This window comes from Carettochelys insculpta, chromosome 2, assembly GCF_033958435.1.
Source record: "Carettochelys insculpta isolate YL-2023 chromosome 2, ASM3395843v1, whole genome shotgun sequence".
Classification (NCBI taxonomy): Eukaryota; Metazoa; Chordata; order Testudines; family Carettochelyidae; genus Carettochelys; species Carettochelys insculpta.
Window position 1 is genome coordinate 2,768,425 of NC_134138.1, and position 27,943 is coordinate 2,796,367.

At 62.7% G+C, this 27,943-nt stretch overlaps 1 protein-coding gene across 1 annotated transcript; it reads left to right on the forward strand.

Annotated features, from left to right (window-relative positions):
• Positions 1–6,193: 6,193 nt before the first annotated feature.
• On the forward strand, positions 6,194–26,978 carry LOC142008369 (TBC1 domain family member 20-like). The gene is made up of 8 exons (XM_074985553.1): positions 6,194–6,260; positions 12,662–12,850; positions 14,039–14,119; positions 17,203–17,389; positions 24,309–24,410; positions 24,612–24,753; positions 25,410–25,594; positions 26,011–26,978. Exons 1-8 carry the CDS (start codon positions 6,194–6,196, stop codon positions 26,258–26,260), a joined length of 1,203 nt encoding a protein of 400 aa, XP_074841654.1. The 3' UTR covers positions 26,261–26,978.
• The last annotated feature ends 965 nt before the right edge of the window (positions 26,979–27,943 follow it).

Here is a 27,943-nt window from a genome sequence, read left to right on the forward strand (position 1 = left end):
GAGTTCTTTCTGACCCCGTGGGTGGTGTCACCTGGTCCCAGTGACTTATTTCAGTTTGTTCCAAAACCCCCTCTAATGACACCTCCGTCTGGGGCAGTTCTCAGATTTGTCACCCCCAAAGAGAGGCCCAGGTGGGGGAATCTCCTGCACATCCTCACTGTGAAGACTGATGCAACCAATTCATTTAGTTCCTCCACAATGGCCTGGTCCCCCTTGAGTGCTCCTTGAGCGTCTCGACTGCTCAGGGCCCCTACTGCTTGTTCGCAGACTTCCTGCTTCTGATGGACGTAAAATCACGTCTCGTTCCTGTCTGAGTCTCACTAGCTCTCCTTCACTTTCCTTTTTGGCCTTCCTGGTTATAATTGTCCATTTCACTTGCCAGTGTTTTGGCTCCTTTCTATATTCCTCACTAGGATTTAAATCCTACTTTATAAGGGCTGCCTCTTTGCCATACACAGCTTCGTTTGCTCAGCTGCCTTGTCACAGGAGCCCTTTTTTGGGTCTCTTACTGTGTTTATTAATTTGGGCTGCACATTTCAGTTGAGCCACTGGGCTGCTGTGATGTTTTTCTGACCTGCAGCTGTTACATTTAATTATATTATCAAAACAAAAAGCAGTCAAGTAGCACTTTAAAGACTAGCTAAATAGTCTTTAAAGTGCTACTTGACTGCTTTTTGTTTTGATAGTGTATAGACTAGCACGGCTTCCTCTCTGTTAATTATATTATGACACTGTTACCAAGCAGCCCAGCTAAAGTCCTCTTGCGGGCCAGACCCTGCACTAAATCAAGAATTGCTTCTGCCTGGTTTCAGGACCAGCCTCTCCAAGCAGCTGTCCTTTATGGTACGAGCAACATTTTCTGTGCCTCCTGTCCCAAGGAGACGTGCACCAGGCAATATGGGGATAGCTGAAATCCCCCACTGCTAATGAGGGGGGTTTAATTTTATTTTGTAGCTGCTCTAATGCCCCGGAGCATTTCACAGTCACTCTCACCATCCAAGTGAGGGGGCTGGCGCACACCCCCTACTGCTACGTTCTTATCGTCCAAGCCCAGAATTACTGTATCCATAGGGGCCCTGGGGAGCAGTCTGGCTCATTTACGGTTTGTACTTCATTTGACATGACACTTTCTCTCCCGTCCTGTGGGCCCTTGCTGCCGACGGGCTCCCGTCCCCCTGAACCTTCCCTACAGAGGGCAGCTAGAGCTGGGCACTGGCCTGCAGCAGTGCCGGGGGAGCAGGGAAAGGACGTCTCTAGTCTCACTTCCCACCCCTCTGCTCAACACCCAGGGCCGAGCTGAGCTGAGCTGAGCTGAGCTGCACCCTGACTCACGTTCAACCCGGGATCTGCTAACCCCCCTGGTCGTTCCCAGCCATGCTGCCCCCTCGCCAGTTGCCCCCTCGCCAGTTACCCCCCTTGCTGGATGCTTTCCAACTGTTCTCACCCTCCTGTTTCTCCAAGTGTTTCCCCCCTGGCTGGGTGGGACAGGAAGATGGTGGGGAATGACACAGCTTGGCGGGTGGCCAGCTTGGCTCTGGTCCCAGGGAAGAGGAGGAAATGGTTGGTTGTGACACCAGAGCAGAGAAGCATTAGCAGCCAGCCCAGGTTTGCAGCTGCTCGGGGAGTTTCACAGCTAAAGGAGACAGGGTATAAAAGGGCCTGCTCCATCTGGGGCTCGGCCAGGAGACGTGGGCACAGCCCCTCAAACAGCTTGGCTGCCTGATTCATGGGCAGAGCTAGAATGAGCCCCTCCGCAGTGCTGACAGGCTGGTTCTCCTCCCAGAGGGGTGGTGACATGCAGGTTCCCTTATTTACAGGGGATTAGTAGCTGGGCTGGGCTGGGCTGGGCTGGGCTGGGCTCGTCACAAGCGGCTGGTTCCTGCCTAGCTACTTCTTGCCAGTTTCTGTTGGAGGAGTCCCTCGATGCAATCGGTCCCCATCGTGTTCAGGGCTGTACAAAAATGCCCTGCAAAGAACTCACAGCTCCGGTTACCCCCAGCCTCCGTGGTGGGCGGTCACTTGCTGAGAGCTCACAGATTTGTGTCTATTCCTCCTTTGCAGGGTGGACCTCCAGCCTGCGAGTGCTCGTCCACGTGGGGCAGAGGGCAGCTGTGGCTCCTCATTCCCCGGGTCTGCGGTTCCCCCCAACCCAGCATGTGGGGTGCCACCATCGCTGTGTTGAGCAGCTGTCTGGCCTGCAGGCCCTAGGCAGTGCGCCGGAGGAGAGGAGGAGGGACAGTGGGGGAAGTTTGGATGCAGCGGGTGAAGTGATGCGGCTGCTCTGTTCCCGCAGGCAAGCTCACCTGCAGGCTGGAGTGCCGCCGGCCAAGGAGGACTTAGTGTAATGTTACGGAGGGTTCTGGGCACAGGTGAGGGAACCAAGCCTGGAAAAATTGCTCAACACTGGGCCACTTACAGCCCAGGCTGGAGATACCTTCTGATTAAGGCGAACCCAGCCAGACGCCGCACAAGCAAACCCACAGGCAGCCCAGCTGCTCCTAACGCCCAACCCAGCGACCCTCCTACACAGGCGAGAGGCTGGGAAAGCCTCTTCCACCATCTCCACAGCTTCGTCCAGCCCCCAAAGGGGCAGCCACGTCCCCAGGTTGCTGTATGCTCAGATGGTACCAGACCAGCACGCTCGGCCGGGCCTTTAGCATCCAGCAGCTGAAGGTTTATTACCAAAGAAAGAACAAACAGGGTGAGAGGGAAAAATCGTTAAAATGATACATCCCCTGCCTCAGTTACAGCTACCGACGCAGGCTGCAGCTGATGGTCTGTGCTGATCTTTGGAGAGTCGCTGAAATTACATTGTTCTGAGGGCTGGCCGCCCAGTCCACACAGGCTTAGCTGATGAGGATGGAGAAAAAAGCTGGTCCTTGCCAGGGCCATCTTATAGCATTTCCATGTGGAGGGAAAATTCCTTTCTTCTTCCACAGGCAATGGAGGGGTCACCTGCCCAGGTGGGCTGCGGTGGCACTCACCATTGGTCTCCGGGTTTGCCAGCACGTCCCAGTCCATTGCCATAAAAAGTGGACTCAACGTCTGGGCACCTGCTCTCTGTTAAGGCCCCACATTGCCCGGCTGGGGAGGGGAGCTCACGTCCCACTGTGAGTCTCAGCACTGAAACGTTTCTAACGCAGCCACAGAGCCGATATCCTAAGTTCCCACACAGCCACAGCACAGACGTACAGGCGGCACAGACGGACTCAGGGCATCGCCAGCTTTCATTAGACGCCTCACTTGGCCGCCCCAGCACAAGGTTTGGTGCCAAGAGATACACAGGGGCTGGAAGTGGCTTTTGCAAAGACACACCTGCTCCCTGGGCCCAGGTGGTGAAGTGCTGTGTCCCGGCAGCGCCGGTTCTCAGGACAACACCCTCCCTGGGAGGGAACCCGCCCAGGACGAAGCCGCTGGTCGTGTCCATCTCCTTTGCAGTGCTCAGAGCTCAGGTCCTGCACAAGGAGCTTGCAGGGGTGTCTGGACTGCGTCTGATCCCATTGGCTGGCCCTAACCACGGAGCACCCCGGCGCCGGCGGGGGAAGGGGTGTGCAGGGAGGCGCCATGTGGGGGATCTCCATTTAGCCACTACCAGTCTGGTGCAGGCGTGGTGGGGTGGGGTGTGGCACCTCCCACACGTAGCAAGAAGTCACCTGCGCCTGCCTGGACTCAGTCTGGGAGCTCAGCCCCCCAAAGGCACTTAGGTCACTACGCTCCACTGCGTCTTTTCCCTCAAGCCCCTGAACTGGGGCCCTGGGGCACCCAGCAGTTACCCGTCTGAATCCAGTGCTCCCTGTAAGCTGAGTGCTTGGGGCTGCCACCCAGAGAGATTCAGGGGCCGTCCAGCTCATTAGCAGTGCGCCCGCAGCCGGCAGCGTGTTTACACGGGTGGTGCACAGCTGCATATCCCTGGGGGCACAGAACAAAATGCATTCCACCCATGCATGGAGAAAATGAGAGGGAACCGCCAACTCCTGGCCACTCAGCTGTGGCTCTTTGCCAACCATCCCTGTAGCGGGAACACCAAACACAGAAACCAGGAGGTCTTAAATATCAACTCTTCCTCTGCCTGCCGGGTGTGAGCACTTCGGGGGTCACCGTTCTGAGCAGTTCTCCGCCATCACGGGGGCTAGAAATGGCTCCTTTGTTAACTGAAAGCTGGGCCTGCCTGGTGATCACATGACTCCAGGAGCTGGTGCCGCTGAAAAACACACTGCTGGGTTTGAGACAGCGCTACCAAGAGAGGGGGCCACACTGACAGCGTCTGGCCAGCACTGCTCGGACGCCAACAGCACCGCGAAACAGCACACAGGCCAGCCATGAGCGCACCTGAGGGGCAGCTAGCCCAGTCTGAGGTCCCTGACAGCCGCCAGGGTTGGACGTTGCAAAACAGTCCTCTGCATGCACCCGGCCCCTCCCCCGTTCACGCACCGGCCCCCACCCCACCTGTGCACCCCTCCCCCAGCCCCCTTCATCCCTTAACCCATCTCCCCTCTGCTCACCCTGCACCCACCCTGCCCGTGCACCCCTCCCCCACAGCCCCCTTCATCCCTTAACCCATCTCCCCTCTGCTCACCCTGCACCCACCCTGCCCGTGCACCCCTCCCCCACAGCCCCCTTCATCCCTTAACCCCCCCCGCTCACTCCCCCTGCACCCCACAGACCCCATCAGCCACACCCCACACACTGTTACCGCTGCAGACCTCCTGGCCTATGTCCCCCTCACTCCTACAGACGTATGCACCCCCCACACACCCATGCAGATACCTGTATGGTGAGCCCCCCCCCACTTCCTCCCAACCCCCATCTCTCCAGCGCCTGTCCACTTGCTCCCCACAGTGCCCTGGATTTAAGGGGCGAATGTAGCTCAGAATGGGACTAAGCTGATGGCAATCACATTGTGTGCCCTCGGCTACTATAAATTAGTTACAGAAACCACTGCATGGCTAAGGGTCGATTTAAAGACGGGCTTTGGAGCAGGTCCTAACTACTACGATTCACTCACTGAAATAAAACACGGACGAGGGAGGGACAGCCACTCACAGCTGCAGGGCCCAGCGCCTCCAAGAGCAGAAAATAAAACCTCACCGTTGGCTAGGCCGCACTCCAGCCTGTGCGCGCCGTGCAGCTAGCTAGCGCGCAAGCCGCCTTATATAGAAGCCATTTCTTGTTTCTTATTTCTGCACCTACGCAAGAGCTTGGGCTTTTCCGGACCAATTTGGGAAGGGCCGGGAAGGTGAGCTAAGCGGGATGCGTTAATGAACTGTTTGGAGTTGGGGCTCTGACTCCCTAGTTGTTCCTCCTTGCTGATAACCGTTTTCTCTCTGAAAATGATTCATGTTTCTCTAATTGCCTCTGACGTTGGACTTGTTTGTGGAAGGGTGTAAAATACCAGCGTTAGCTGCATCACGCAGCCTTGCTGGACCTGGTTTTACTGGTGTCCAGTTTGGCTCATGTGTTGCCTTATTGAATTCAGTAAAGCTAAACGTTAGCCGCCTAAACAGAGAAGTCCTTTGCTTCAACACTAGAAAAGGGGCGATAGCAAAACGGCCCTGCGAGGTGCGCTCAAGCGTGCTCCCAACTTGCTCTACTCCCCGGTAGGGGGCATTTGGCAGCGTGAAGCAGTGGTTAGTTTCAGGTACAGCCCCGCAGGCTGGAACCCCCAGGGCGGATGAAAACCCGCAGGCAGCCTGTGGTTTGCCCAGCTCCCCACCAGCCGCTTGCGGCACAGAATTTACAGTGTCAGAGGGGGGAGCCCTGTTCGACTGTATCCGCAAAACCAACCAGAAGTCCTGGGGCACTTCAGGGGCTAACATATTTTGCAGCATGGGGAGAGGTTTTGGAGCATAAGCATCCCTGGGCAAAGACCTGCCAGCGGGCTCATGCTCCAGCGTGCGGGTTAGCCCGGAAGGGGCCCCAGGGCTTCTGGCTGGTTTTGCAGAATGCAGAGCTGTCCTGCATGTTCTGTGCACCCGGCTGTGATGCCGCGCCGCGCACAGCCCGGGGACCCGGAGAACTACATCTCCCAGCGGTCCCTGCGCCGCCCGCGACTCCGCCTCTCCTCCCCCGCCCACTCAGACGTAGAGCGACGGCGGCCCCGCCCAATGGCCGCGGAGGGTGAACCAATGGGGACGTGGCGGGGGCGGGGCCTGCCTGCCGGCGGGGCGGGGCCGTGAGGTGGTTCCGCGCGGCGATGAGTGGGGTCCAGAGGCGGCGGGGGGGCGGTCCGGCTGAGCGGCACCCCGCGGGCAGGCGGGGAGGTGAGGGGGGGCGAGGCCCCCGGGTGCCCCCGTGCTCTGGGGTGGGGGGCGCTGACCTCTGGGGACCCCCGTGCTCTGGGGTGGGGGGCTCTGACCTCTGGGGACCCCCGTGCTCTGGGTTGGGGGGCTCTGACCTCTGGGGACCCCCGTGCTCTGGGGTGGGGGCGCTGACCTCTGGGGACCCCCGTGTTATGAGGTGGGGGTGTTGACCTCTGGGGACCCGTGTTATGGGGTGGGGGCGCTGACCTCTGGGGACCCCCGTGCTCTGGGCTGGGGGCTCTGACCTCTGGGGACCCCCATGCTCTGGGGTGGGGGGTGCTGGGCGTAATGACCCCTGGGGACCCCTGTGCTCTGGGGTAGGGGGCGCTGGGGACGCTGACCGCTGGAGACCCCTGTGCTTTGGGGTGGGGGTACTGACCTCTGGAGACCCCTGTGCTCTGGGGTGGGGGCGCTGACCTCTGGGGACCCCCGTGCTCTGGGTTGGGGGGCTCTGACCTCTGGGGACCCCCGTGCTCTGGGGTGGGGGGCGCTGACCTCTGGGGACCCCCATGCTCTGGGTTGGGGGGCGCTGACCTCTGGGGACCCCCGTGCTCTGGGGTGGGGGCGCTGACCTCTGGGGACCCCCGTGCTCTGGGCTGGGGGCTCTGACCTCTGGGGACCCCCATGCTCTGGGGTGGGGGGTGCTGGGCGTAATGACCCCTGGGGACCCCTGTGCTCTGGGGTAGGGGGCGCTGGGGACGCTGACCGCTGGAGACCCCTGTGCTTTGGGGTGGGGGTACTGACCTCTGGGGACCCCTGTGCTCTGGGGTGGGGGTGCTGGGGGCGCTGACCTCTGGGGACCCCCGTGTTATGGGTTGGGGGGTGCTGACCTCTGGGGACCCCCGTGTTATGGGGTGGGGGCGCTGACCTCTGGGGACCCCTGTGCTCTGGGTTGGGGGGCTCTGACCTCTGGGGACCCCCGTGCTCTGGGGTGGGGGCGCTGACCTCTGGGGACCCGTGTTATGGGGTGGGGGCGCTGACCTCTGGGACCCCCGTGCTCTGGGGTGGGGGCGCTGACCTCTGGGGACCCCCGTGCTCTGGGGTGGGGGGTGCTGGGCGTAATGACCCCTGGGGACCCCTGTGCTCTGGGGTAGGGGGCACTGGGGACGCTGACCGCTGGAGACCCCTGTGCTTTGGGGTGGGGGTACTGACCTCTGGGGACCCCTGTGCTGTTTGGTGGGGGAGCTGTTGGGGGGGCCCCCGTGCTCTGGGGTGGGGAGTTGCTGGGTGTACTGACCCATGGGCATCCCTGTGCTGTGAGGTGGGGTGAGTGCTGGGGGAGCGCTATGCCCTGGGTGGGGTCCCCAGGTCTGGGTAGGGGGTAGTTCAAGGGGTTGCTGATGTCTGAAGGCCCCCATGCTTTGGTGGGGGAAGTGAGGTGGTTGCTGACCCCTGGGGGACCTCCAGCTGTGAGGTAGGAGAGAGAGGGGGCTGCTGACCCATGGCTGCCCCTCTGCTCCGTGGTGGGAGCTGCAGAAGGGGAGCGCTGCTCCGAGTTGCCACAGGAGGGCTGAATTCCTCTGCTGTGGGCCAGCAGACGTGTGGGGCTGGGAGTGGGGCTGGCTGGTCCTGGGTGGATGCCCCCACCCCTCTCCTGTGGGGCTGTCAGGGCTGCAGGGGCTGTGGGCCCCTGCTCACCCCCACGGTACAACTCGGTGCTCGTTGCTGAGGCTGGGGTGATGCGGCCCTGGGTCCGGCTGGCCTGTGAGCGTGGCCTACAGGTTCCTGGGGAGCAGCTGCAACTGGCCCTGCGTGGGGACAGGCCGTGGCCCGTGGAATGGGCCCAGGCTGGGGACTGAGTGCCCCATTCAGAGCACGGCCCAGTGCTGGGCTGGCTGCGAGCGGCGACTCTGGTGGGGGCTGCCCTGGGCTGGTGGGAGGCTGTGTGGCCGAGTGCATAAGCCACTGGGTGGGACTTAAGAGACCTGGGTTTGGTTCCCAGCTCCACCACTGGTGTACTGAGTGACCTTGGGCGAGTCACTTCCTTGCATCATGCCTCAGTTTCCCCATCAGTATAGTGGGGACAGTGACCTGGACCAGGTGCTGTGGCGTGAGATGATAACCCCTGGGGATTAGTGTAGCATCAGCTATTAGCATACAAGAATTAGCCCTGGAGCTCCCCAAAGTGCCCCAGTGTCGAGGGCCATGTTAGACCCTGGCTGTTTGAAATGACCTGCCCCTAAACTCCGTGTCCTCCGTCTGGCCGGCAGAGTTGCGGTGTCGTGTGAGCCCAGCGTGGTCGGCAGCTCCCCGCTGAGCTCCCCGGGCCTTCCAGCCATGTGCTCGGGCAGCGGTGGGTCTGCCTCCCCGGTGTGGGGAGGAGGAGGGGTTGGACACTAGGGAGTTTAGGTCTCATTGCTAGGCCTGGTGTGGAAGTAGCGGCTGCACTTGAGGGATGTGGGGATGCTGCAGCTAGGGGACAGGGTGGCGCGGGGTCAGGGCAGCCCAGAGCCACGGGTGGTGGGGTCAGGGCAGGGTAGGGACAGGGTGGTGTGAAGCTGCAGGTGGCAGGGCCGGGCACCCCGGAGCCGCAAGTAGCGGGGGCTGGGCAGGGCAGGGGCAGGACAGCCTGGAGCTGTGGGTGCTGGGGACAGGGTGGTGCTGAGCTGTGGGAAGCAGGGGCAGGGCAGGGTGGGGGCAGGGCGGCGGGGAGCCACGGGTGGCGGGGGCAGGGCAGCACGGAGCTGCGGGTGGCGAGGGCAGGGCAGTGTGGAGCCGCAGGTGGCGGGGAGCCGTGGGTGGTGGGGGCAGGGCACGGTGGGCACAGGGTGGTGGGGCGGCGCGGAGCCGCGGGCGGCAGGGGCAGGGCGGCGCGGAGCTGCGGGGGCAGGGCACAGTGGGGGCAGGGCAGTTCGGAGCCGTGGGTGGCGGGGGCAGGACGGTGCAGAGCTGCGGGTGGCAAGGGCAGGGCAGTGTGGAGCCGCAGGTGGCAGGGGCAGGGCACAGCGGGGGCAGGGCGGTGTGGAGCCACGGGTGGCAGGGAGTTGTGGGTGGCAGGGGCAGGGTGGTGTGGGGGCAGGGCACGGTGGGCACAGGGTGGTGGGGTGGCGAGGAGCCACAGGCAGGGCGGCGCGGAGCTGCGGGTGGCGGGGGCAGGGCGGCGCGGAGCTGTGGGTGGCAAGGGCAGGGCAGTGTGGAGCCGCAGGTGGCAGGGGCAGGGCACAGCGGGGGCAGGGCGGTGTGGAGCCACGGGTGGCAGGGAGTCGTGGGTGGCAGGGGCAGGGTGGTGTGGGGGCAGGGCACGGTGGGCACAGGGTGGTGGGGTGGCGGGGGCAGGGCGGCGCGGAGCCGCGGGTGGCGGGGGCAGGGCACAGTGGGGGCAGGGTGGTGTGGAGCCACGGGTGGCAGGGACAGGGCGGCGTGGAGTCGTGGGCGGCGGGGGCAGGGCGGTGTGGAGCTGCTGGTGGCGGGGGCAGGGTGGTGCGGAGCTGTGGGCGGTGGGGGCAGGGCGCGGTGGGGACAGGGTGATGGGGCGTCGCGGAGCCGTGGAGGCGGGGGCAGGGTGGTGTGGGGGCAGGGTTAGGGTTAGGGTGTGGACCCATGGGTGACGGGGGCAAGGCGGTGCGGAGCTGTGGGTGGCAAGGGCAGGGCAGTGTGGAGCCGCAGGTGGCAGGGGCAGGGCACAGTGGGGGCAGGGTGGTGTGGTGGCGGGGGCAGGGCGGCACGGACAGGGCAGTACGGAGTCGTGGGTGGCGAGGGCAGGGCGGTGTGGAGCTGCTGGTGGCGGGGGCAGGGCGGCACGGACAGGGCAGTACGGAGTCGTGGGTGACGAGGGCGGGGCGGTGTGGAGCCATGAGCGGCGGGGGCAGGGCACGGTGGGGACAGGGTGATGGGGCGGTGCGGAGGGGGCGGTGCGGCCCGGAGGCGGGGGCAGGGTGGTGTGGGGGCAGGGCACAGTAGGCACAGGGTGGTGGGGCGGCGTGGAGCCGTGGGCGGCAGGGGTGGGGCGGGGCGGCGGCGCGGAGCTGTGGGTGGAGGGGGCAGGGCATGGTGGGGACAGGGTGGTGGGGTGGTGCAGAGGGGGCGGGGCGGCGCGGAGGCGGGGGCAGGGTGGTGTGGGGGCAGGGCACAGTGGGCACAGGGTGGTGGGGCGGCGTGGAGCTGTGGGCGGCAGGGGCGGGGCGGGGCGGCGGCGCGGAGCTGTGGGTGGAGGGGGCAGGGCACGGTGGGGACAGGGCGGTGGGGCGGCGTGGAGCCGTGGGCGGCAGGGGCGGGGCGGGGCGGGGCGGCGGTGCGGAGCTGTGGGTGGAGGGGGCAGGGCATGGTGGGGACAGGGTGGTGGGGCGGTGTGGAGCTGTGGGCGGCAGGGGCGGGGCGGGGCGGGGCGGGGCGGCGGCGTGGAGCTGTGGGTGGAGGGGGCAGGGCACGGTGGGGACAGGGTGGTGGGGCGGCGCGGAGCCGTGGGCGGCAGGGGCGGGGCGGGGCGGGGCGGCGGCGCGGAGCTGTGGGTGGAGGGGGCAGGGCACGGTGGGGACAGGGCGGTGGGGCGGTGCGGAGGGGGCGGGGCGGCGCGGAGGCGGGGGCAGGGCGGTGTGGGGGCAGGGCACAGTAGGGACAGGGTGGTGGGGCGGCGCGGAGCTGTGGGCGGCAGGGGCGGGGCGGGGCGGCGGCGCGAGCTGTGGGTGGAGGGGGCAGGGCACGGTGGGGACAGGGTGGTGGGGCGGCGCGGAGCCGTGGGTGGCAGGGGCGGGGCGGGGCGGGGCGGGGCGGCGGCGCGGAGCTGTGGGTGGAGGGGGCAGGGCACGGTGGGGGCAGGGCGGTGGGGCGGCGCGGAGCTGCAGGCAGTGGCACTGTCTGTCTCTCTGGGCTGAGGCCGGAGCCGCAGGGGAGCTCTGGCCCCCGATGGAGCCGGCTGGGTCATGGGGCCCACCTGCTCGTGGCTGTCTGGTGTGGTGTGTGTTTCACAGCTGGGGCGCGCGGGCGTGGTGTGCCGGCAATGGGTCTGCAGCCTTTGCCTGCCCCCTCCTGATGGCCCTGTGGCCGTTCTGCAGCTGTATGCCCTGGAGGGGGCCTTTCAACGCAAGCCCGAGAGCGACCCACGGCCCGACCTGGCTGCAGCTTCGCTGCTGGCGAGTGGGGCTAGCGGCAGAGCTGTGCGGCCCAGCCAGGCAGACGCGCGGTGGGAGGACGGGCAGCCAGGCACTGGGCGTAGTGTGCCGAGCTGATGGAACTCCCGTAGCCAGGCCAGCCTCAGGCAGCCTGAAGTGGGTCCCTGCGCCCTCGGCGCCGGGGAGCGGGCGTGCGTGCCGTGCAGCGAAGGTCAGGGCCCGAGCTGCGCCGCGCCGGCTCTGGTGATGTCAGCTGTTGCCGTAGCCTTGGCGTGCCAGCCCTGAAGGTTCTGTTTTCTCACGGTGCTTTATGGGGCAGGGGCGACGGGGCGGGAGCCTGCCTTGAGGTCAGCAAGCCGGTGAGACGTGACGCCCAGGCAGCCTGGTGGGGAGGGGGGCAGGCTCCTTTACACCAGCCCAGCCTGCTCCAGTGTTTCTCCAGCCTTCCCACTGCCTGTGCCACACCCCATTCCCAGCCCCTTCGGCGCGCCTCTCACAGCCTCGGTTAGCGCGGGAGCCCCACGTCGCTCAGGATCAGACGCCGGTGTCGGCTGCTTGCAGCTCTCCCGTCCTTCAGTGCTTGGGAGAAAGCGGTCAGGCTGCAGCCTGACCATGGACCCCACCCCCTGAAGGGGCCAAGGCAGTGTCCTGCCTCTTGCACTTGGGGGTTTCTGATGAGAGAAGGGCCCTGGGGACTAACCTGCCTGCACTGGACGGTGCTGAGCATCCCAGGGCCAGGCCCCACGGGGCCTTGAACCTGTCTGTTCTCTGGGCGGCCCGCGGAGGATGGGGTTGCTGCGCTCCGGGCATTCAGTGTTGAGGAGGGGATGCTGCAGCGTTCTGTGCTAGCCGGGGAGCCAAGCCTGGGTCCCGTCAGACGCTATGGGCTCCAGCCAGCTTGTCGCTTTCTCTCTGGACCTGGGCCGTGCCCCAGGCAGGAGCTCCTCGCCCCCGGCTCTGCACCTTGGTGCCTGGGTGTGCAGCACCTGCTATCCCTGAGCTGTGATGGGAGACGAGACCAAACTCCTACCTGCTCACTGCCTGTCCTGGCTCTCGCCAGCCTGCTCCCGGGGGGCTGACAGTCTGAGGAATTCCCAGCCTTGTTAGTCGGCCTTAATCCCAACCTGCTTCCCCATTTCCAGTGCCCCCTCCTGCCATGTGCATCCCCCGGCTGGCGTCCCAGGCCATCCCCATGGAGCCTGCAGAGCCCAGCGTGTGCCCTGAAGGAGGGGTTTGCCTGCACGCTGAGCCAAGGGATGGGCGCAGGTGACCACTGGGCTGGGCCTGGCCGCTGACAAGCTCCTTCCCTTGCAGAGCTGCTGGGGTCAAAGAGGAAGTACAAGCTGCTGCTGATCCACCAGGCCCTAACGAGCGACCCTGTGGCTGTGGAGGCCCTGCGGGCAGCAGCGGTGAGCGAGGGAGGGCTGCTGACCGATGAGATCCGCAGGAAGGTGTGGCCGAAGCTGCTCAGCGTCAACGTCTACCGCCTGCCTCCCAAGCCAGGTGGGGGCTCAGATTGCTGGTGGGCAGGGCCCTGTCTGGGCTGGGGGCCTCGCCGCTGGGCTGGCTGGCGCTGTAACAGGGCTCCGGGCCCCAGGGAGGGGGAATCCTTACGGGCCGTCCCACAAGCAGGAAGGGCGCAGTGCCCACTTGTGGGTTTGGCTCTATGGGCAGGCACCAGGGGCTAGTGGTTAGAGCGGGGGCCTGGGAGCCAGGACGCCTGGGTTCTCAGCTGCTGCCCTGTCGCTCTGGTTCTCTGCTCATTCGTGTCCCTGTGGCCGGGGGCAGCCTCGCTTGCCGGGGGTTAATTCACAGTCACAGTGTAGCGCTGAGTCCTTCTTGGCAGCAGCCTGGTGGGTGGCACCGCCTGCTGAGCTTGAGCGCGTGGCTGCCGAGGCCTCCGGAGCAGCCCGCCTGGGTCACTGCTGTAGCTGCTTTGAATACTGGGAGCTGCTGCAAACATCTGGTGCCTTGGGTGCTCCCAGCAGCTGCAAGCAAGGAGCTGCTGCAGAGAGCGGACCTGTAAGCGGCATCCCCTCTGGGTCTTTGTTGTAGCTGTGTAGGCCTTAGTACAACAGGCAGCTTCATGCAGACAGAGGGGCGGGGCCATCTGGGAGACCCTCCCCCTCTGAGCAGGGAGCTGTGGTCCCCATTTCACAGACCCTAAGCCATGGGACCCGGCCAGGTCGGGGAAGAGCCCAGTCAATGCAGAGATGTAGAGCTGGGTTCATGTTGCCCTGTTGGTGCCAGCATGTGCTCAGCTCCTTGGCACACCCTGGGGCCAGGGCGACGGGCCGGCAGCGCAGAACCGACCCTGGAATTGCTGCCTCCCAGTGCCGTCGGGAGCGTAGGAGAAATCAGGATGGGAGAGCTCTGAGTTGGCTGGTGGCCATCAAGCCAGGACCATGAGACTGGCCAGCTGTGCCCTAGCCACAGATCCAGGCCTAGCGGGCAAGGGCTCAGACAGGCTACCTGGGCTTGCGCCTCCCCAGTGCCAGACCGACCTCCTCCCTCCAGCCAAGGCAGGCTCCCAGGGCAGGGAGCCACCTCTGCTCTCCTCTTCTGTGCAGAGCCTGGGCCTGACCTGGGGTCCAGGCTCCAGACTCCAGACCCTGAGTCAGCCAGGCAAGCTCTGGGGGAGAGGCTGCTGGGCCTGCCGCTACCCCTGACCCTCCCGGCCTCTCTCCCCAGGTAGGGCAGTCCGCCAGGACCACAAGGACTACACCCAAGTGCAGCTGGACGTGAGGCGCTCCACACGCCGCTTCCCCCCCGGTGAGCTGTGTCCTGGTGTTGGGCTGGAGCACTGGTGGGTCCCTGAGGGCCGAGACCTGATGCTTTCCCCCATCCCCCCCGCCCACCCACCGGAGTTGCGGGGCTGGGCGGCAGGAGGAGGATTTGAGGGGAGACGAGGTGTTTGTTCCCCTCTCTCCGGAGGCCCTGCTGCTGGGAATGAGACCCAGCAACCTTCCATGTTGGGTTGTGTGAACGACGGCCAGGTGGGATTTGAAGGGCTGTGGGAGCTCCCAGACCGAGGAGCAGATGAGGGTATCAGTGCCAGGACAGGGAAAGCAGCAGCTGTTTCAAGACTCTTCGTCCCATATGGAGCTCACAAATAATATCTGTGAAGACGAAACTACGGGTCTTCAACTCAGATGTGAGGCATGCGCTCTTGTCTGGAGGCGAGACCTGGGGTACCAGAAAGTCTTCGGACCACAAGCTACAGACATTCCTAAACAGATGCCTGAGGCACATCCTTCCGATCCAATGGCAGGACTTGGTCGCAGACCAGGAGCTTTGGAACAGAGCAGGTGTTAGCCAGTGGCCGGGTAATGTGCGGTGAGGTACCAGCTATGGCCTTGTTACCATCCGAGTCTTTAACTGCTAGAGCGCTGGGCTCCTTCGCAGCGGGCAGCCAGGATTGACTGACGGGCGCCCCAGGAGTCTGCCCCGTGGAGGCGGCACGACTCTACGCTAGGCTCTTAGCACTCTCACCTATGGCCAGGCTGCAGCAACCAAACGGTTAAAGTTCTTTTGATTGTGCTGGCTGTGGTGCAGTTACAGAGACTAACAGCAGTCAGGCTTAGATCTGAACTAGTTACAAGTTTATTAAGCTACAGTTATAAGCGTGCAGTTACAAAAGGCTATTGTCTACTTCTGATATGCTAGCAGAGTACAGGTGTTAACAGGTTACGTTACAATCCAATACAACGACATCTTAATACGACGAAATCAATCTATAGAGCTCTAATTCTTTAACTGTGTACACCGAAAGGAGTCCTTAATGCGGGCACATCTTACCCTCCTTCCGTCTCTCGATACCAGCGTAGCCAAGCCAGGATCGGTCGCTCAATTCCGCGGAAAGACAAATACGAGGTTGGGCGTCCCCAGTTGCGGACCTCGGGAGGCAATCACCTGACCCGACCAGCAGGTAGTTGGTGAAGATGCACTCAGAGTCAGAGTGCTGCTGGGCCCATCTTTATACCCCTTGGGTCACGTATTCTCTTTCTTATCTATGGTGCCAGATTATACTGGTCTGTCTTTTGTGATGCCAGTTTTTACAAGGGCAATTCTTACTTAATTTGCACTTGTAAGACAGGAGATAAGCCATTTGGGAGTACAGGACATTCTTTTACAAGGGCCGCAATTTCTCTTCTGGGATAACTGTGTAGGGGCATCACTTCATTAATGCCAGCCAAGGGCAGTTCTCTGAGGCCCTTCGTTAACGGTTAGCCTGCCTGCCCTCTATCTGTGTTTTCTGTTTCTCAGGGTCACGATGAGCCAGCACATCTGGGCCCCTTAGGAAGGCATCAAAGACTGTGCTGTTTAACTGCCGTTCAGTGCCCTGTGTGCTCTGAGGCACCTTAGAGGGGAGGCAAAAGCTGGTCTGTAGTGGGGAGATTTTGTCTGGCTACAGCAGGACAAGAACCGCTTGACATTCAAATCAAGAGAAGAACGTGGGGATGGCTCAGCTGCATGTCATCATCCAGCACAGTCCGCCAGGCTGTCCCACAGAACCCGCTCGGAGGAGGACGACGACCTCGGCTGACGTGGAGAAGATCTGCTCAGACTGAAGGACAACAACTGGGGGCCTCCTGGGGTCAGCTAGAAGTTTTGTCCCGAGACAGAGTAAATGGAGGAGCTTAGTGGATGAGCTACGTACCACGCTGAGTACAAGGGTTTAAACAGCAAGCAGGGAGCTCCCAGGGCCGGGCCCCTGTTCCTGGGTTGGGCTGTTGCCCTCAGCTCAGAGTGGCCAGGAAGCATTAAAGGTGCTGCTTCCCAGCTGCCCCATTGCCACAGCCAGCCAGGACCCCGTGTTCCCGACGGTCCCCTACGAGATCGGCTCCTGAGTCTGCTCCCAGGTGGGGCTCCCTGGCACGTGCCCCTGCCCACTGGGCAGTGCCGCGGGAGCGTGGGGCGGGGGGGGCTCTCCCTGGTAACTGTGTTTTCTTTCTGTCCTGCCTGTTCCTGGCTCTGCTGCCGCAGAGCTGGTGCCGGAGGGGAGCTGCCTGCCTCAGAAGGTACCTGTGCCCCTCGCTGGATCCAGGCGCCCCTCCACCATCCTGCCGCACACCTTCCACTAACCCAGCCCCGACCCAAGTGTCCAGCTGTAGCCTGCCCGCCAGTCCCCGCCTAGAGACTCATTGGCTCCGTCGCTCCCCTGCTGTCTGCTGGGGGACTTGTGGGCGCTGGCAGGGATCAGTCTGGCCAGGCTTCCTGGGGCCAGCGGGGGCTGCTCAGCTGAAGGAGGGGAGGAGATGGAGCTCCGTGGGCGAGTCAGGCTGGGCGGGTGACAGGTCCCTGTGCTTTGCTAACCGTTCTCTTCTCAGACCCGGTAAACTCTCAGCACCAAACGCAGCGATCACCTGCGCACTCCCAGGGCTGGCTGGCCACTCCCAGCCGCTCTGCCTCGTCTCCATGATCCGGCGGCGGGGGGTAGGGTGGGGGGAGGTCTGGCGGGCTCAGCAGGCTGGGGAGGGACGATACGGGTCCCCCAGCTCCTGGTGACTGGTTCTAGTCTGCTATGCTCCTCTCCCTCTGCTGACTGCCACCTGTTCACAGCCTGGTGCCAATCCGCACAGGAAGCAGACTCTGCTGCAGCCAGCAGAGGCCACGCCACGCCAGCTGGGACAGGGCAGGGCCTGTGGGCGGGAGGTGCAGTGTTGGGGCCCTAGGGCTCCCCGAGGGGATTAAAGGGGTCTGGTCAGCCCAAGGGACCACTGCAGGGCCTCCTCTCGGGCCGCTTTCTCGCGGCTGCGCTGCCTGAGCAGAGCTGGGGGGAGGGGGAGCTGGCTCTGTGGGAAGTGCCAGCTGCCTGCGGTGCCCTGGGGCTCTAACCCTCCGTCTTGGCACAGGCATGCGGGCTGAGCAGCGCCAGGTCCTGCAGGAGCAACTCATCAACCTCATCGTGCACGTCCTGCGGGCGCACCCCGAGCTGCACTACTACCAGGGCTACCACGACATCGCCGTCACGCTGCTGCTGGTGGCAGGCGAGCGCATGGGCAGCGCGCTGCTGGAGAAGCTCTCCACGCACCATCTCAGGTACTCACCAGCAGCCACCTTGGGGGGAGGTGTCCCCTCGCCCAGCCCCTGCCCAGGTCAGGGAACCAGTGCGGGCACTGCCGGGTACTGTGCCAGCTGGGGTCCCTAGGACGCCTGCCCTGTCCCCTGCTGCCCTGCGGGGGTTTGAACCTGAGCGTCCTGCATTGCAATGCTGAGTTCTGACCACTGGGCCTCGGTCTGGCACGGGAGACCTGGATTGGACTCTGTTAGAGCATTGGACTCTGGAACCAGCCGTGCCCCTACCCCCCACAACCCACCAGGCTGGGCTGCCAGAGCACAGGCTGCTACAGGAACAGCAGAGTGTGTCCCAGGGCTGTGAGGTCCCTTATCCCCACCTGTGCCTACGGGGGTCAGCCCCCTGAAGTCCCCAGTCTCTTGCAGCACAAGCCTGCCTGCTAGGCCTCCGCAGGCTCTGGCCAGGCACAGAAGGACCAGCCCTGTTGCGTGCACTGAGCGCTGAAGGTGAGAGCCCACACTGTGCTTAGCACACAGCGACCAGCCAGAGTGAAAATGGGACCAGGGTTATCAGCAAGGACCAGCCTGGGAAACAAACGATGCATGAAAACCCAGAGCTCACTTGCTAGGGACGGTATGTAGCTACCAGCCTCCCTGCCGGTATCTCGCCGGCGCAGTCAGCCAGGCCTGGCTGAGACACCTCTCACAAGCAAATCTGCTGTTGGTGACTTGCGAGCCACATGCCGCTGGCTCTTGGCTTTGTCCCCCAGCTGCACTAGAGGGCAAAGCTGTAAGACGCAGCTCAAGATACGTGCCTCTTGCTTCCTCCCGTTCCGCCTCTCTCTGGCGTTTCAACAGGCCTCCATTATTTGGGCCACTGCCAAATTCGTGGCTGTGGAAAGCCCATCACAGACCCTGAAATCTGGTCTCCCCATGTGACACCTCATTGTTTGCTGTTACAGGGGAGATGGCCTTTCTCCAGTTGGGGGTCCTGACCCTTAAGGGAGTTGCCCGGGGGGGGTGGCTGTATTGCTTCTGGTATTGCCCCCCTTACTTCTGCACTGCTGTCAGAGCTGGGCTGCCAGAGAGTGGTGGCTGTTGGCCAGCTGCCCAGCTCTGAAGGCAGCACCCTGCCAGCAGCAGCACAGAAGTAAGGGCGGAGTGATACCGTACCATGCCGTCTTTCTGCAGTGACACTGGCGGTAGGTCTGTCTTCAAAGCTGTGCTCCTGGCCAGCAGCAGCACGGGAGTAAGGGGGTGAAGTAACATAATCCCCCCCCTGCAATAATCATGTGACACCCCCCAACACACACACATACAACTTTCTGGCTCAGGACTCCTACCATTAGAACAGATTGCAACAGTGGGAATGCCGACGTTTACTGTATTTAATGTGACTGAAATGGACCAAAATGGACTGTGAAACATGTAGAGCCTTATTCGTTAGCACTGGGCTCTGATGGAGGAGATGACCTCCATGGCAAACCAGACAGACAAGTAACACGGCTCACTGACCATTGCTTGCCCGATAGTCGGCCGGTTTTCCACCTCTGCGGGGGAGCAGTCCTTCGACACAGCCCTGGAGCATGTAATTTCCAGTCACCCTGATGCAGATGTACTGCACAGCTCCGCTGCCAGCCTTCGGATGGAGCACTGCTCTTCAACAGAGGCTGTCGGAGACCACCACAAACCATTGAACCTGCTTAGCTGTAACGAGGAACATGCAAGACAGAGGGTGTTGCCCTGTGCAGACAGACAGCAGACTAGCCCAGGAGCTTGCGTTTCACCCCGTTTCCCTCACCCTCACGTTCTTAGCCGGGTCTCTGGTCTTCCTTAAAGAGCCCTTCTCCTGGCTCACCCAAAAGCCCCCCAGCAGTCCTGGAGCACCTTACAGACCAACACTGTTACGTGTTAGGTAATGCGTGTCCGTGGGTGAGCCCCGCTTCGTCAGCGGCTGGTGCTGCGTGAGTGCTGGTTGTTGTGTGGGAGCAGTGAGTTTTGGGAACTCTAGTAAGTGGGGGCAGAGGCTCGAGGGATTTCCAGTGGGTAGCTGGTGTAGGGAGCTGGATGTCACAGGAGGGGACTCAAAGGGGCCTGGAGTGCACCTATTGTTAACCGGCAAGGCGCAGCCCAGAGGAGAGTGTAAGTCTATCTTCGGCTACCGGCAGGGCAGGGGTAACTAGGTCGTTCACAGTCTTAGTTACTGTGAGAAGTGTCATAGCCTCGTCTGACAATCGTGGCTCAACTATACCATGCATGCCAAGTCCTGGAGGCCCTGTGACCCCGGGGCCTCCCTGGCCAGTTGACATAAGCGCCCACAGGCAGGGGGTCAGGACAGCAGCGAGCGCCCCAGGGCCTGGCCAGGTTCGGCTGCTGTAGGCTGGTGCAACCTAAGGACAGAGCTCACCACCTGTGTGGGGCTGGGACTGGGTTCCTGCTCTGGAGTCAGGGCAGGCAGTTTGCCGCGGCAGGACATACACGCGGGTGGCCAGTGTAGCTGAGGTTCCCATGGTGAGCTCTGGTAAAACAGGTGCGAGCGAGTCTCTGGTGGAGAGGCTGGGAACGGTTTCACTGTTTTCGGTGCGTGTGCCGGGCCAGCCTGAGGATGGGTACGTGGCAGAAGAGGCGGGAGGTGCAAAGAAGCAGAGACTGAGCTCCCCAGGAAGCGGTTAGCAGAGCGGGGAGCCTGGGATTCGGACCGGGGGAAGTGAGAGGTGGTATTTCTGGGTGTGTTCATTCCTGTGATGATGTGCCAGGAGCCTGAGGGCTCAGGTACAACCCTGATACCTGCACAAATTCCTTTATTCCTTCCACTCTTCAGGGAGGCCCCCCAACGTGGCTCCGAGGGCTCAGGGCGTAACCTGCAGGTCTGTGGGGTCGGCGCCACTGAAAAAGCCTCACCCAGTAATCTTCCTGTTCTCCCTTTCCTGATAATTACCCAGCAAGCAGAGCGCATGTTAAGCACACAGCGTCCTGCTCCCCACTCTTGATACAGGCAGGCAGCCTTCCCCTCTGGGCCAGACAGAGCCAGTCCTGGCAGCTGGTGGCGTAGGCTGTGCCATGGACATGAGTTCTCGTCAAACCTGCAGATTATTACCCCTCCCGACTTCTCCGTGTAGGAACCAATGACACAGCACAGAACGACCTTGAGCAGGTCGCTGCGGATCATGTAACTCTGGGAAGGAAGATCAAAGAGTATGGAGAGCAAGTGGCGTTCTCGTCCATCCTCCCTGTGGCAGGCAGGAGTCCAGGTAGAGATCGTTGAACATGGAAGTAAATGTGTGGGTGTGCAGGTGATGTCGGAGAGGGATTTGGTTTCTTCGACCAGGGGATTCTGTTTCAAGTGCCAAGATTGCTGGGAAGAGATGGAATCCGCCTAACCAAGTGAGGAAAGCGGGCAGGTTTGCAAACCTAGTGAGGAGGGCTTTAAACTAGGTTCACTGGGGGACGGTGACCCAAGCCCTGAGGTAAGTGGGGAAGGAGGAGGGAACAATAAAGTAGGATTCCTGGGTGAAGAGCAGAAAGTCGGCCTATCAGCCCCTTCTGTAAGGTGTTTGTACAGGAATGCGAGAAGCCTGGGGAACAAACGAGAAATCAGAGGCCCTGGCAGAGTCAAAGGAGTATGAGGTGACTGGAATAACGGAGACGTGGTGGGATGACTCACATGACTGGAGCACGGTCATGGACAGGTATAAACTGCTCAGGAAGGACAGGCTGGGGGGAAAAGGAGGAGGTGTTGAGCTCCATGTGTGGGAGCAGCATGATGGCTCAGAGCTCCAGTATATGGAGGGATAAAAGCCAGTTGAGAGTCCTTGCGTTGAACTTAAAGGCAGAAGCAACAGAAGTGATGTAGTTGGTGTCTGCTATGCAGGTAGATGAGGATTTCTTCAGACAGCTAAGAGAGGCTTCCAAATTACAGGCCCTGGTTCTCATGGGAGACTTTAATCATCCAGACATTTGTTGGGAGACCAATACAGCAGCACACAGACAATCCAGGAAGTTTTTGGAGAATGTTGGGGATAACTTCCTGGTACAAGGGCTGAAGGAACCGACCAGGGGCCGTGCGCAACTTGACCTGCTGCTCACAAACAGGGAAGAACTAGCAGGAGAAGTAGAAGTGGGTGGCAACCTGGGCTGCAGTGACCATGAGATGGTGGATTTCAGGATCCTGACAAAAGGAAGAAACGTGAGCAGTAAAATGCAGATCCTTGGTTCAGAAGAACAGACTTAGACTCCCTGAGAGAAGCGATGGGCAGGATCCCTGGGGAAGCTCATATGAAGGAGAAAGGAGTTCAGGAGAACTGGAAGGATTTTAAAGAGGTCTGACTGAAGGCACAGGAACAAGCCACCCCAATGCGCAGTAAGAAAAGCAAATATGGTAGGCAACCAGTTGAGACAGAAAAATGACAGCTGACATCGCCAAATAAATAATTTCGTTAGTCTTTGAAGTACTACTTTTCTGCTGTTTTGTTTTAGTCCAGACTAAGACAGCTACCTCTCTGTTACTAACTAACTTCAAGGTTATTTAGCTTTATGGTTTTGGAGTGAAACCGCACAAGAAATCAAATGGGAGGTACTTTTATGATGGATTGAAGTGCTAGCCACCCAGCAAATGCACAGAGCTCTGTCTTAGCCTAGTCAGCCAGCTAGTCTGTTGATCAGAGCCTGCTAAGAAGTGACTTCACAATCTCCGTCCCTAGAGGTTTTTAAGTCCTGGCTTGGCACAGTCCTGGCTGGGATGACTTAGTTGGGGTTCATCCTGCTTTGGGCAGGGGGCTGGACTAGACGACCTTCTGAGGTCCCTTCCAGCCCTGGGATTCTATGATCCTCCTTCCAGCTCTTTTTTCTTCCTTCCTGCTGTTCCTTTCCCTTTCTCACAGACCCCAGTTCAAGAAGTGAAACTTGAGTCCTGCTTAGCTTGACCTTGACTGATTATTTTGGTGTAATTTTACTAACCAGTCGTAACCGACTGTGACAGAATTACCTGACCACTCACACCCCACCACCTTGGTTGATTTACACCTAGCCAAATTAATTAGCCAGCACATGGAAAGAGTTGTAAACCAGACCAAGATCAGACAGGCAACCACAGGAAGGTGAAGACAGTCTTTGCAGAATGGGGCCTCCCCAGCTTCAGCCATTGGGAAGTCGTTTCTGCTGTACGCAGGTTCCTCTCCCCGCCCTGAGGGCTGTTTCTTTATCTGGTGACAGTGGGTGGCTTTAGCATGGGGTCTCCCGCTCACAGCCTGCTTTGACACTAGTGTCATGACATCTTGAGGGAACGCAAATGTGTGATTCCTGGCTAGTGGCGGCTTCTCTTCATTGCGGCTGCAGAGGAGGCCTTTCAGTATGGTTAGAGAAAACCCCTATTGTTCTACTGTGACAAGCCACCCTTATTGGGGGAGCTGCTTCAGTATTGAGTGTCACTAGCCCAGCTGGGAAAGCTGTGAGCCAGAGCTCCTCTGGGAGCAGGGTTACCAAGGCACGGCCAGATGGTACGGTGGGACCAAAGCTGCTGAACACGGCAAGACGTTAGCACAGCGAGGGGAGCTGGGGGGCAGAGCTCTGCTGAGCGGTAGGAGGTCCTGTTTCACCCCTCAATGTGAGTGAGGGAAACAGCTTTGGAGGGGGGCCCGCTCCATGATTTCCCTAAGTGGTCCAGGGCCACTGTTTTCTGTGGAGGGGCTGCAGGGTGTGGGGTGGAGGTTGGCTGCAGAAGAGAGCCCAGGGGAGGGGACTGAGAGGTGGGGGTCTGAGAGGGCGTGATGGCAAAGGAGGGGGTTGTGAGCTGGGGCAGGCACTCGGATGGGGCCTGGGCTCAGGAGAGGAAAGGAGGGTGCAGGGGGTTTGGGTAGTGAACTGAGGCAAGGGCTTGGGGCGTGGGCTGTGGGTGCAAGAGAGGGTTCTGCCCGAGAGGAGGGCTGAAGGAGGGAGTTGGGGGGCGGGAGGCAGGCTCTGGCCAGGATGCACGTAGCAGTTCTGGTGCTGGAAGACCACTCCCCAGCAGGCTTCCAGGCTGGCTGGCAGCCCTGGACCACCCCACTCCTTTCCAGTGCTGTGGGGGTATCTTCATGTGTTGCCCCACCCCCAGCAAAATCTCTCCTTTCCTATTGGTCAGAAGTCAGCCAATGGGAGCAGAGATTTTGCTGGCTGAGGGGCCATGTGCGAAGCCTCTCCCCACCCCCTTCCTCTGCAAACGGGGAGCAGCTAGTGGTGTTGAACAGACCTGCTCCATGATGCGTGGGTGGGCCAGATTAAAGGCTTGGCAGGCCGGATTCAGCCTGGGGGCTGTATCTTGCCCACCCCTTGTCCTCTCTACTGTCCTGAGTGAGGGAAACTGAGGCACGGTTCGATGGGGTGGTAACTAAAATAACTAACCACGCTGTGGGACTGCAGAGCAGCGAGCCAAAATCTCCTGTCTCAGGCAGCCGGCGGCTAGTGCTCTGCAGGCTTGGGAGGGGCAGCGAGTGATTGTCACGGTCTGTACCGAACAGGTTTGGCTCAGGCTGGGGAGAGGAGCCTCCTCGTGAAGCAGGTCACAGTGAACCTGCCTGTGAGGGGCCGGGTGGCTGCACCGTTCCTGGCTGACGGAAACCCGGGTTTCCCTTTCGCCAGCCCGCAGGCCGGATTTCCAGTGTCTGCACAGAACTCCTCACACGCTAGTGATAACCAGTGTGACCCTGGCCTTTCTGTGAGGCCTCATGTAGCAGTCTGGTGAACCTGGGGGGCTCACAGGGCACCTGCAGTGCCAGCCTACCCCAAGGGGCACCACCCGCCAGGCAGGGAAGGGCTGTAGCGTGACCTGGAGACAGACCTGAGCTGGGTGCTATTGCCTGTAAGTAGTGGTGAGGGCGAGCCGGGCGGGGGGGGTGTTTGTTCCCACTGGGTGACAGCCTGTCAATGCTCTTGGAGACACCCTCCTCTAACCTGTTCCCATCCTCAGGGACTTCATGGACCCCACGATGGACAGCACCAAGCACATCCTGAATTACCTCATGCCCCTCCTTCAGCGGGAGAGCGCCCGGCTCTATGACTTCATGCTGAGGTACCATCCCAGGGCTGAGCAGCTCCCTGGCGACCGGCCTGGAGCCCTCACCCCTGCCAGGAGGATGGGCTGCAGGCTCGGAGAGGCTGGTGGAGAGGAGCTGGGGCTGTGGGCGGGAGTGGGGGTGTCCGGCTCCAGGAAGAGGGTACTGGCTTGGTAGGGTGGGGCAGCACCTCAGAGGGCCTTTCTCCTGTGTTGCAGAGCGGAGGTGGGGACGATCTTCGCCCTGAGCTGGCTCATCACCTGGTACGGCCACGTTCTCTCCAACTTCCAGCACATTCTGCGCCTCTACGACTTCTTCCTGGCCTCGCACCCGCTCATGCCTGTCTACTTCGCTGCAGCGGTACGGCCGGCTCCAGGGCGGGATGCCTGCCTGGCCCGGCTCGGCTCGGCTCGGCTCGGGAGCAGGGGGAGAGGGGTTGGGAGGGATCCCTACCCCTGGTATCCTCCCTCTATGGGGAAGGTGGCCTGCAGAACAGACACTCCATCGCTTCCAAGGCCGGCAGGGACCGTTGTGATCAACCTGGCGTCCCCTCTAACAGGGCACAGAGCCTCCCTGCGTCCCCTGTCCCACACCCAAGCTTGCCTGCCAGGGTCAGGGGAACCCAGTTGCTTGGGGGAGCGTGTGGACGGCTGGGGGGGCAACGCTGAGCCCAGTGCCCCACCTGGGGTGCGGTTTGTGCCTCCAGTTCTGCTCACCGGTGATTCCTGAGCCCAATTCTTAACCCGGAGTCCCAGCCCAGCCGCCGTGGGGGTGACGCCTGCCATGTCTCCCCCTTGCCCTGTAGCTGAAGCTGGATACAGGCTTCTGTCACTTCCTGTCTCTAGGCAGAGGGGGCTGCAGTCAGCCAGGTAAAGCGCCGGTGCCCCAGGGATGGCAGCCTGGCAGGGGAGGCGCAGGGCAGTTCCTTGCCTGGCCTGGGGGGCATGGATTATCCCAGAGGCTCCCGCCCAGCTGCCGTGCGGGGGCCCCGTGACCAGACCGCTCTCTCCCTGCAGATCGTCCTGCACCGGGAGGAGGAGGTGCTGGCGTGTGACTGTGACATGCCCAGCATCCACCAGCTTCTGTCCCAGATCCCTCAGGACCTTCCCTACGAGCGTCTCATCTCCCAGGCCCTCCGGCTCTTCCAGCGGCACCCGCACGCCGAGCTGGCCCAGCAGGCGGCTTTGCAGCACCACAAGAGGTGAGAGAAGGGGGGCGGGGGGCAGCGTGGGCAGGGGTCTGCCAGGCGTTTCGACCAGTGCTTGGCCGGGGGCTGCCCTGGAGCCTGGCAGGTGCGTCAGTTAAAGTTCGCCACCCCCCCCCCCAAGCAGGGTTCACCAGCTCCACGTGGAGGCGGCGGGCTGGGCTCAGGGGCACACTGGCTGCCGGGCGCTGCAGTCGGCGGTGGGGACTGGGCGCCCCTCTAAGCTCGCCATGTCTGTGGCAGGCCAGCCGCGAGCGCTCACGCTCTGCTCTCATGCGCCCGGCCCACGGCACAGGCTGGCCTGGCCAGCCAGGGGAGAGCTACGCGCTGGGACCTGTGCAGGTTCGGGGGGGAAGCCAGCCCCTGGCCACCCCGCACCTGCACTAACCAGCTCCCTGCCTGTCTGTCCCCAGCCTCTCCATTGGCTCCTTCACTGCCTTCCAGCTGGCTGCCTCCCACCAGCGCCCGGACGCCGTGCTGCGCAGACAGCAGCAGCAGGATGGGATGGACGACGGTGCCAGTGCCCTCCTGCCCATGGCTGGGCGGAGCCCGCTGGTGAAAGCCGCCGTGTGGGGGATTTCAGCCACCCTGGGGGCAGCGGCTCTGGCTGTCACGCAGACTGCCCTGGAGTGGGCGCCCGAGTTCTTACTGCAGCTCTTCTAGGGCCGGGAACCTGCAGCGAGCCTGTGGGCCAGGCCCGGGAGCTGCAGCCCTGCGGGGAGGGGCCCACACGCCGCCTCTGTTGAACTCAGCCGGGCACCTGCGCTCGGCTCGGAGCAGCCACTGCCCACAGCACCCACCCCAGTGGCACTCTCCAGTGGCTGCCTGGCTGCTTGTGGCCTGCGGTGGCCGGCCTGACCACCAGCGGGGAGGGCCAGTTCCACCCTGACCCAGACTCTGGTTTTGCTGTGATGGTGGTGGGGCCCAGCCCTGGCTCTCGTGTGGGGCCTACCTAGAACAGTGACCTCGGACTGTGGAGCCACTGGCGGTGCTAATCCCCAGCCTCTGCTCCATGCAAGCACTGGGGCCAGGCGGGGTCCTGCCCCTCCTGCTGCCAGTGGGTTGGCTGGGAGGTGAGCACCCACTGCAGGCGTGTTTCTGCCCAGGCTGCAGGAAGAGAGCCGGGCAGCCCCTCCGCTGCTGGCAGGGGGGTGCAAGTGGGAGCCTGGGCACTTCTTCCCCAGGGAGCATCTGCAGGCTGGCCTTCCCTGGCCAGGGGAGCAGCGAGGCTTGTGGAGCGCTCTCCCTCCAGAGGGCCAGGGACAGAGCCGGGGAGTGGACGGGGGGCGCTGCAGGCCGGGTAGTGGGCGAGGGGCACTGCAGGCTGGGGAGCGGGCCAGGGACGCTGCAGGCTGGGGAGCGGGTGAGAGGTGCTGCAGGCTGGGGGATGCTGCAGGCCGGGGTTGGGCCAGGGACGCTGCAGGCTGGGGAGCGGGTGAGAGGCGCTGCAGGCTGGGGGACGCTGCAGGCTGGGGGTTGGGCGAGGGGCGCTGCAGGCTGGGGAGCGGGTGAGAGGCGCTGCAGGCCGGGGGATGCTGCAGGCTGGGGGTTGGGCGAGGGGCGCTGCAGGCTGGGGAGCGGGTGAGAGGTGCTGCAGGCTGGGGGACGCTGCAGGCTGGGGGTTGGGCGAGGGGCGCTGCAGGCTGGGGAGCGGGTGAGAGGCGCTGCAGGCTGGGGGACGCTGCAGGCTGGGGGTTGGGCGAGGGGCGCTGCAGGCTGGGGAGCGGGTGAGAGGCGCTGCAGGCCGGGGGATGCTGCAGGCTGGGGGTTGGGCGAGGGGCGCTGCAGGCCGGGGAGCGGGTGAGAGGCGCTGCAGGCTGGGGGACGCTGCAGGCTGGGGAGCGGGTGAGAGGTGCTGCAGGCTGGGGGACGCTGCAGGCCGGGGATTGGGCGAGGGGCGCTGCAGGCTGGGGAGCGGGTGAGAGGCGCTGCAGGCTGGGGGACGCTGCAGGCTGGGGGTTGGGCGAGGGGCGCTGCAGGCTGGGGAGCGGGTGAGAGGCGCTGCAGGCTGGGGGACGCTGCAGGCTGGGGGTTGGGCGAGGGGCGCTGCAGGCTGGGGAGCGGGTGAGAGGCGCTGCAGGCTGGGGGATGCTGCAGGCCGGGGGTTGGGCCAGGGGCGCTGCAGGCTGGGGAGCGGGTGAGAGGCGCTGCAGGCTGGGGGATGCTGCAGGCTGGGGAGCGGGCCAGGGATGCTGCAGGCTGGGGAGCGGGTGAGAGGTGCTGCAGGCTGGGGGACGCTGCAGGCTGGGGGTTGGGCGAGGGGCGCTGCAGGCCGAGGAGCGAGCGGGGGACGCTGGTGCGAACGGGGAGGGAGCCAGCAGGGAGCACTCCAGGCGGGAGGGAGGG